Raw genomic sequence first — 10,327 nt, forward strand, 5'->3', positions numbered from 1 at the left:
ATATTGTTCATTCAATGTACTTTAGACATCATTGTGGAAAGAATGTGGACAAAAATGCACGTAGACTTCGATTCATTAGATTAAACCGTTCTTATACGCAGAAGGTTAATATAGTCCGAGTTTCAGGCGGGATTGTTCATGCCCAGGTTGAAGTATACCGCAGATACTAAAGTCAAGATAGCATTACCCTATAGCATCTCCTTTATCATGCACTTTTGTTGTAATCGAGTGTCTTGTCTCTTGACACATGATTAAAAATACTGAAACATATCACTTTGGGTTAACCCGACTTGTTTTTCCTTCTGTGCGTTGTAGGTGAAGTGATATATTGATTCAGTTTGCATCAATCACCATGTCAGTAATAGGTGCCCTAAACATCAAAATCATTTGCATTGCGATATTTGTCGGAATTGTCATAGAGGTAAATTTGAATTATTTTGACTGTTTGCATGCAGATAGAGGCTTCATAATGTAAAACATACGTGACAATTTTAATATGTTTTGCCTTAGTTAGTGAAAACTCAAACAATCATATTGTTTTAAAGAATAAAATCATTGACACAAAACAATGGAAACTTAGTCATGGTTTACGATTAGAAAAAGATGTCTCATAGGATACATTCGTCGTCAGTTTGTTCTTACATGCGATTAGTTTTCAGAGGCTCAACTTTGATGATCGTAGTACATGTAATAACAAATTTGAAAGGGGTCTTAAAAATTATTCGCTGTCAAATGTTTCAATATCTTTTTTTACATATATGTATACTTAACGGTGTTTAGATTATGGCATCGACTTCACCCTGCAGTGGGAAGCCTTGTTTTGTACAGCACCCTTCAAGATGTTTTGAAATTGGATTAAAGTGCGCATGTAACATGGTATGCTTTCATAATCATTTTGTTATCCCACCATCGCTTCAATACTAAAGTCAAATCGCAATCTTAATCTCAATTCATATTACCATATGAAAGCATAGAATGATTTAAAACCTTATATGTTTTTTTTAAAAGTGTTTTCTCATTAAATGCATTCATACAAACCTTTTGTCATTATAAAAAGCACAAACATAAATGTACTTGAATAATTGTTAAAAAATAAATGCGTTTTACTCTTTCACATTTTCTTGCTGTTGAAAAATACTTCAATAACTTGTGATGCTTTGTGGTAAAATGAGTTGAGATTGAGATTTGGAATTGCCCTGTGTATTTATTTGATGTGTGGGCCTGCTGACCCTACATGAGTGTGGTATGGTAAGCGGTAGATGTATAGAGAAAGAGTGTGTTAAACTAATGCCGAGCAATCTTTCATGGACTTGAAAATTTGCTATACAGATGGTACTGTATCACTTCCGACAAAATACAAAATGCACTAATACATTTCAATATACGTGAGCAGTAAGCAACACCGTTTCAAATGATGCCAAAATTATTTGGGTAGACCGAGCATCAACATTTAGCATTCATCGCCTATGGCTCGATAAATTGACCAGGATACTTTTATATCGAATACCTTAATTGTATTTGATAAAAGTGTGTTTTAGAAATTAAAAATATTCTTGAATGAAATCATGTCCAAGATTGTAAAAAAAGCAAAGAATTTGTGGTAAACATGTAAACATGTCATCAAGTAGAGCAAAATAGTACGGTGTCAACGTATTCTTGAAAATTGCAAAAAAAATGCCATATTTAGTCAGCCATTGTCTTTTAACCAAGTGAACGAGACCAGACATTGTTTGTTTTTTAATTTAGTCAGGTTTCGTTGGGGACAATTGTACATCAGATCGAGATGAGTGCACAGCAGGAATGTCGGACCGATGTTCACACCGAGGTCACTGTTTCAACACTGTGGGAAGCTTTAGGTACATTAACAATGCCAAGAAGGTGTCAACTCCCTCAACCTATTCCCCAGCCCAAACACCACCCAAAAACCGCCCACCTAAACACACCCATTTCTTCGGATTCAGTGCATTTTGACAATATTCCGGATTTCGAGGTTGCCATCGATAGAGCATAGTTGATTCGGATTCCTTAAGAAAACAAGTAAACATTGATTAAAGTAATAAAATGGCATTCATTTACAAATAAATCGTCAATATGACAAAATGTTTTCGTAAAATACATGCAAAAACATTCTCGGTCATACCACTCCTAAACGTATATTATGTAGTTTGGCTCGCGGGAAGAGCATGTTTCAAACACTCCACCCGTTTGACACCAATCGTCAAATCTTCGAACCATCGCTGGTTATGTCTATTAATTATTAAAGTAGATAAATCATAATGGTAATATTGGAAAAGCGAATGTAGCTAAAAACACTTTGAACAATGTTTAATTGTAAAGATTAACAGCGTAAAGACGTGAATTATACGCGGCCCATAATGATTAGTGTTTCTGTTTGCCAAGCAATTTGGTGGATCTAGAAAATATGAAGAAAAACATGGGGTTAAACGATGTGTTCACAATTAAATGTGACATGAAAAACGGTTAGATCAGCTCATTTCTCGTCCTTGTAAACTGACAGATATTTAATCGGAAGGTGGTGGGGATGGTGGTGGTGTATTATATGAAAACTAAAATAAAATGCCGAGTCTTTCGCCCACGCTAAAATATATATCAGTAATGGCTACAACGTATCGCGATTGGCTGTTCAGAGCCACATGAGATAAAACTCAAAGGTGATTGGCTGAGGCAACGTTTGATGCAGGATGCTGACATGGTTAAATACCACTAAATTAATGTTTGACCAATTCCATAAATTATTTTATGTTTGCATAAAATGTCATTTATGTAGCTTTGTTCGGATGGAGGTCCGCGCAATTTTTGGAACAACTATGCTTGGCCTGAAGTGCTTAAAAACATCAAAAGGCAAAGCACTATTTGAGGGTTATGTTTTCATGTATAAATCCAAATTATCATATTTATATTATAAGTTGAGGGTTCTGTTTTGAATGTTTCATGTGTAAATCATATTCATCATAGTTCTATTATATGTTGAGGGTTATGTTCCGAAGTGTTCATGTATTAATCATATTTATCATATTTATATTTTAAGTTGTTGTCATACAATACCCAATGATATAATGCTATTCATCTTAATAATAAAAAAACGATCTAAACGCATCATATAATATATATTGACCTCAACCCTTACCATAACGGATATACACATGTATGTACTTCTCGCTACGCGTTAGTTATAATATGTTAGTTACAAGAAATAACCAGAGAAGCCAAGATTTAAATGAAAAAAATAAGCAATACTGGGCTTTTTATGCAAAAGTTATTCTAATTAAGGCGGTTTACCGGATTTCGGTCCGAAATTTACCGGTATTCCCCCGGAGGATGGAGTGACACCCTCGTGCCAAAATAACAAAAACACAGGTAAAACCAACATTACAGATAGGCTAGCTGAAATCTTCTGCATCATGGTATGTTTTATAGTAAATTTCGTGAATTACATATAAAGAAAGCATTGCTATTGCAAAAGGCAATAAATTTGGGCTGAGTGCAGTCTGGTACAAAACCCTGTCTTAAGTCTTGGTAGAATAATGTCACCGATATATGCGTCACAAACTAGAAGGTTTTATATAATGTACGCTCAATTCTCATTATACGATGTACAATAATGTGAACGTTTGATGTCTCTTGACCCCATATCATTTGGATATCATTTGAAGGGGTTTATTGTGTAGAGGAAGAAGATGTAAATATGGCTGTTATGACCTTAAAACATTCAACAACATGCCATTCGACGTGCTTTTCTGTAATTTGTTGAGTCGTTTTTTTACATATTAGCATTTATGTTGTTAATGGCCAAAGGCTATTTTATGTCAGTTTACCAATAAACTTTGAAACTTGAGTAATTTAATAGCATACCATTTCAAATGATACCCAATTAACATGGGGGTCAATTGGCATCCTTATTTAACATCCGATGATTGCGAATGGATGGATGAACTATGGATCTTATTTGTACATATCTTAATGAAAAATTACTATACTATAATAACGGCCATATGACCATGATGACTATGACATTTATAATAGGGGAATGCCAATGTAGATGTTTCTGGATTGTTTAAGGTGTGAGTGTCTGAGCGGATGGAACGGAACACACTGCGAGCATTCTACCGGAGAAAAAACTGCGTGTATGCCAGGATATTCGGGTCAGAACTGCGGAGGTGTGTTGTGCAAGCACGGATATGCCGTGGAAAGGAAATTCAATGAAACCAGTCCAACCAATAAGACATACAAGTAAAACTTTCTTTTATTGGGAGTTTAGATACGTCAACGTACAGTACACGCTTTTAAACGGAACATTTTGCGCAGACTGCGGTCATTTTGTGCACAGTACACTATCTCCAAAATGTCCTTCAAACGGACATTTTCACAGTTCTGTTGTCAGACGCTATTGATTATTTGTTCAATCGTTAACTAAAACAATAATGATATAACATCATACGTGTAAAAGTTCATTAAAATCAGAAAATACGACAGAATATTGCTCATTTTACAAAATAAACGTATTAAAAGGCGATTAATATAGATAGATGCAAGGAAATAATATTTTAATACATTATCGTGTTAAATTCATTTGACTTAAATTATCAAAACAAAAAAAATGTTTTTATATGATATGATTTTGATCTGTACCTAATTGACAGAATATTGCTCATTTTACAAAATAAACGTATTAAAAGGCGATTAATATAGATAGATGCAATGTGCTTTTTAACTGAGGTAATTATGTCTACGTAGGTAGCTATTAATTAAAACAAAACATAAGCTTGTTTTGCATCAACCTATACATTGAGAGAGAGAGAGAGAGAGAGAGAGAGAGAGAGAGAGAGAGAGAGAGAGAGAGAGAGAGAGGGGGGGGGGGGGGGGGGGAGGGAGGGAGGGATGGAGAGAGAGAGAGAGAGAGAGAGAGAGAGAGAGAGAGAGACAGAGAGAGAGAGACAGAGAGAGAGAGAGAGAGAATGTTGTTTGCAAAATCATTTCGAGTAAATACATATTAACTTCATAATTATTTTTCACCTGTGTCAAAATCGATATAAACACTAGATAAACAAAAACAAGTGTTTGCTTCTGTCCTTCTGTACAGATGTGTTTGTGAAGATGGATGGACAAAACACCATGAAGACGACTCCTGCGATACGGATATTGACGAGTGCAAACTGTCACCATGTTTAAACGGTGGAACATGTAGTAACACTGATGGTGAGACAGCCGAAATAAAAGTTATAAAAACATATTCATTTATTTTTATTTAAAATAATAGTTTCACTTTTGTTAGAAGCTAAGACGCGTTTTAGGACAGAGTTGGCACGTGCTGGACGGTGAGATCCCCTTTCTAAAGTAATGCTTTTATATAAAACATCAGGTAACATTTTCTAGTAAACGACCCATATTTCACCGAATTACAATGATTAAGTTCTCTTCGCCATGAAGACATCCACTTTGTTTTAGTTTATACAAATTTATTTTAGCTCGATTGTGACAAAAGCTGATAGCATATAGAATCACCCAGTACCCTGTTTCCTGTGTAGAATACGTGTGTCCATCTTGAGAGGCCATGACGAAGAACATCTAGCTAGGGGGGATCGAACCCACAACCTCTTGGTTGAGAGACAGACATCTTAACCACAATAACTTTCTTACCCTGCCCACTTCGTTTTAACTACTGTATTTCAGTTTTACAGGCTGCATGACTTACCGCTGGTAATCAATGCTCTTTTGTTTAGGAAGTTATGATTGCCTGTGCATAGACCCCTGGACAGAAAAGAATTGCTCATTCTACGATCCATGTAAAAATGCATCATGCCCAGACGCCACCCCAACTTGCGTAAAAAAGGGTGCGGACGACGACAAAAACTTCACATGCTGTCCCAAAGGCTTTACTGGGGAAAACTGTGACGAAGATGTAAATGAATGTAAAGACATTACACTATGTCCCAACGCGACATGTGAAAACACCCTCGGTACGGATTTCTTTCATTATAAATTCAAAGTGGAACTGTATTTTCAGGAACATGCTCAGAACTAAAACACCCTAAGAGTGTCGATTGTTCAGAACTTGGTTACAGTTAACAACATTGTTAACTTTAAAATGTAAACTTTTTTATTATTTGTTAATTGATTATGACTGTTAAAGCTATATATAGCTTATGTTTTAAAGTGTTACTTGAAATCCGACAATAAACAGGTATTAACTTGACTTGAGATATGCTCATACATTAATATAAAGTATATATACAGGTGAAACAGTTGTCTCGTTCCTCGTTAGAAATACTGTCGATCGCAAATATGCACATAACTGTTCTAGATAAATAAAGATTTGAAAGTTAACAACGATGACGTTAACAATTATGTTAACTTTAACGAAGTTCTGAACAATCGGCCCAGTGTGTCTAAGTTCGATATATCTATATCTGCAAGTATCAACAAGCAGGATTTATTAAGTAGTTTGAACACAAAGGTGCTCCTACTTACAGGATATAAATTGTTATACAATGTAAACATGTATACATTGATAAAGATACTAATTTGATAAAGATACTACAATAAAATGTTTTGAGGATGGTTTAATTTACTGTAAATGCTAATAAAGATTATTTTTTTCTAAAAGTAGAAAATCACACAGTGTTCAACAACTTGGTCATCGTAATGGTCGTTTAAACGTTTACTTTATTCAAACGTTTATTAAAAAATACTTATTTAGAATAAATCTTCAAATACCCCAATGTGTTTCTATTTCTTTGATTGCCAGGTAGCTATTACTGCGTTCAAAATGAGACGTCCACAGCATCTCCACCAGAATCAACAGTTACCGTCACACAACACGTGACACAGCAAACCACACAACACGTGACACAACAAACTACACAACACGTAACACAACAAACCACACAGGGAGCAACTGTGGGAGACGGTTTGTAATCTATGTGTCGCTGTTAGCATGATATACAGTGTCTGGTGTCAGCATGATATACAGTGTCTGGTGTTAGCATGATATACAGTGTCTGGTGTCAGCATGATATACAGTGTCTGGTGTTAGCATGATATACAATGTCTGGTGTCAGCATGATATACAGTGTCTGGTGTCAGCATGATATACAGTGTCTGGTGTCAGCATGATATACAGTGTCTGGTGTTAGCATGAAATACAGTGTCTGGTGTCAGCATGATATACAGTGTCTGGTGTCAGCATGATATAGCATGATATACAGTGTCTGGTGTTAGCATGATATACAGTGACTGGTGTCAGCATGATATACAGTGTCTGGTGTCAGCATGATATACAGTGTATGGTGTCAGCATGATATACAGTGTCTGGTGTTAGCATGATATACAGTGTCTGGTGTTAGCATGATATACAGTGTCTGGTGTTAGCATGATATACAATGTCTGGTGTTAGCATGATATACAGTGTATGGTGTCAACATGATATACAGTGTCTGGTGTCAGCATGATATACAGTGTCTGGTGTCAGCATGATATACAGTATCTGGTGTCAGCATGCTTTTAGGAGCCACTAGAAATTAATATACATTCACTGTTTTGAAATAATCTTAGTACTAGTATATTACCGATCAGTTTGAAACTTCAATATCAATGTGGACAATGCCCCCCCCCCCCCCTCTTAAAATCGTCCAAGTTTTCTTTTTTATTTAAATATAGTAGAAAGAAGTCATAAGATACACCCAAAATGCATCATTTTGGACTAGAACTTGTTACCCCCCCCCTCATCCCCCGCCACACCTTTTATACCAAATAAATTTCGGTTCCGAGGGATGGACGCAAGTCAAAAGGTTACCGGCATATGTAACGCCCTCTCTGACGTCAAATTCCAGATCCATCCCTGGAACTTATGCTTTCAAAAATAATTATCATGTCTGTAATGATGCGTAACCTATATGTTTGTTTAAGGCCCTGAAGACGCTGGCAGTAACATACCTCTTATAGGAGGGGCAGTTGCAGGAGTGACCGTCCTTATCGCTCTAGTGGTCACTTTAGGCGTGTACTTCAAGAACAAGGCGAAGATGTAAGCGTACCGTCATGATTTCGATTTGAATAATTTGTAAATGAGATATTTGTTAAATGAACAATATCTAGAGTTTTGAATACATATTTACCGATAAATGTTTGCTGAGTGAAAAATAAGGAGCTATAGTCAGTCTCACCTGGCCGAGGTTAAAATAGAGTTTAGAAATTAAATTTGCAAATAAACATTTAATTAAATCGAATGTTTTTCATATTTCAATCATTTTTTCATCTAAAAATTATTTTTACAGAAAAGTTGGATCGAATCCAGTACAAACAGATGACGAGCATGGGATGACAAACTCGAACACTCATTTTGATAATACGAAAAACAGATAAATTATGATTTTATTTTAAAAAATGTATTATCATTATGAATAAATTGCATATCTTGACCATATTTTCTCGTTATTTAATTGCCTGCTCATACCGGTACGTTTGAAAATTGAAATTGAAAACAAGATAAAGTGTTTTATCAACACTTGTTACATTGTTCGACTAAGGTGAGCGTTAGATTCCCCTTGTTGTTGTTTTATTTTTGTACCCAGAATGTTGTGACATACGAGTTTAATTGTCTAGTTCAGTGTAAGATCCGCAATATATTTCTGTTATCATATTTTATTATATAGCTATAACTAAAAGCTTTATTTCACCAAAGATTTACTTTTTGTGTTCATGAGTGGAAATATATTGCGATCTTACACTGAAACAAATTCAATTTTTATTTTTATTATATACCTAAAACAATATGAAATGACCATTAATTGTAGTTTTTCCATGAAAAGCGCGCCAAATTATATGCGGATGCAACGTTATTTCATAAAAATAATGATGTCGTTGAAATTGTGCCCCAGTACTGTGTGCGCTTACGATTGATTTGTGACTTGAAGGCGGGTTAAATTAGCAAAACAGTGAAAACTATCAAAATCATATTCACTAGCGGATTCATTTGAGGCGCACCCGGCGCGCGCTCCCTCTAAAATCGTCCAAGTTTACTTTTTAATTCAATATGGGAGAAAAAAAGTCATAAAATAGGCAAAGAATACACCATTTTCGACTACAAATTGTTAAACTTTTCTTGAGGGAGTAACCTGAAACCCCCATGCAAATAGTTTATGCCATATACTTTCGGTTCTGGGGTAGGGGCGTATGTCGAACGGTTGCGCCCCTAAGTTACGCCCCCTCTAACGTCAATAGCTGGATCCGCTCCTGAAATTTCGCTTTTTGAAACAGTTCAATATCATATCTTTCTTATCGAATTGAGCGTGAACTATTGGTTATCTTTAATACCGTCATTCAATACAACTACTATGCAACATATATGTATATAAGTGATTGTTCGCAAGGGCTTGACGTCATTTCGTTGAAACCACTCATATTTATTTAATTGATTTGTTTACAAGTTTTGTTTTTGTTTGACTCCTGGTCTGTACAATGATTCGCTCATTATGAAACTTTATGATCACATATTTTTTTTTAATTTACTAAGGCAAGCCATGTTGGATAGCTGTCTTTGAATGATTGTACCATACGTTTGAGCCTCGGAGGCGGTACTGTTGCTCCGGTTGGATTTATTTGTTTTATGTGGTTTGTGTATCTAGTCGTTGAGTTCTTGAAGTTACTTTATTACCATAGATACAGTTTTTTTTCTTTCTTTAGTCTACGTTGTCAGTTTTCAAGTTGCCAAGTGGCTCCCTGGTGAGTCTATGTTTTTAATTTTTAGATTATTGATAAATGTTTGAACAGGTTCAAGACGTTGTACGTACATAAAATAATTTATCGCCCCCCCCCCCCACCCCCCAGTGTTGTTTGAGAGAACAAAATAAAATGTTGTTTCATAACTCTGTACAATTTCCATGCTTACTGCAAAAGTAACGTGTTTTTGGCTTTGTCAATTCATTTATCTGCATGAATTCAATTAATTTCCCCAAAAGAGCTCGTGAAGGTTAGAAGAAAGGAAACCGCGATGGCCCCGGCAAAGCTATATGGCACTTTGCCAATGTGTTTTAGATACCATCGCTAAATAGCAGTATCAAGAACACGTAGTGATTTTTTTAATACAAAATAACATGGATAATAAATATGTTTGCGGTCCCATTGCCGTTGCTGACCCAGCTCCCATGCATAAAAAGAGTTACGCATTCTGTAGGGCTTTATGATAAACGTTCCTTTTAAACACATACAAGGTTTCCCCACTATTAATGTAGGTTAACCGTAATATTATAACTTAATGCTATTCTCCGTACAAGTGATCGTACCAAAATAGTATTGTTTTTGCTCGTCTAAA

The 10,327-nt window shown here is 35.6% G+C and overlaps 1 protein-coding gene across 1 annotated transcript; it reads left to right on the top strand.

The window, feature by feature from the left end:
- The first annotated feature begins 333 nt into the window (after window positions 1-333).
- LOC128210937 (neurogenic locus notch homolog protein 3-like) lies at window positions 334-8,379 on the top strand. The gene is made up of 9 exons (XM_052915281.1): window positions 334-421; window positions 781-876; window positions 1,747-1,856; window positions 4,081-4,251; window positions 5,102-5,217; window positions 5,742-5,978; window positions 6,767-6,928; window positions 7,927-8,041; window positions 8,292-8,379. The coding sequence occupies exons 1-9, from the start codon at window positions 353-355 to the stop codon at window positions 8,377-8,379; spliced, it is 1,164 nt and encodes a 387-aa protein (XP_052771241.1). The 5' UTR covers window positions 334-352.
- The last annotated feature ends 1,948 nt before the right edge of the window (window positions 8,380-10,327 follow it).

Source organism: Mya arenaria, chromosome 12 (genome assembly GCF_026914265.1).
Source record: "Mya arenaria isolate MELC-2E11 chromosome 12, ASM2691426v1".
Taxonomy (NCBI): domain Eukaryota; kingdom Metazoa; phylum Mollusca; class Bivalvia; order Myida; family Myidae; genus Mya; species Mya arenaria.

Excerpts from the sequence above, each read along its gene's own strand:
- LOC128210937 (XM_052915281.1), top strand. The coding sequence starts at position 353 with ATGTCAGTAATAGGTGCCCTAAACATCAAAATCATTTGCATTGCGATA. Across the intron at positions 5,979-6,766 it reads GACATGTGAAAACACCCTCG|GTAGCTATTACTGCGTTCAA; the intron begins GTACGGATTTCT and ends TTTGATTGCCAG. Across the intron at positions 6,929-7,926 it reads GGGAGCAACTGTGGGAGACG|GCCCTGAAGACGCTGGCAGT; the intron begins GTTTGTAATCTA and ends TGTTTGTTTAAG.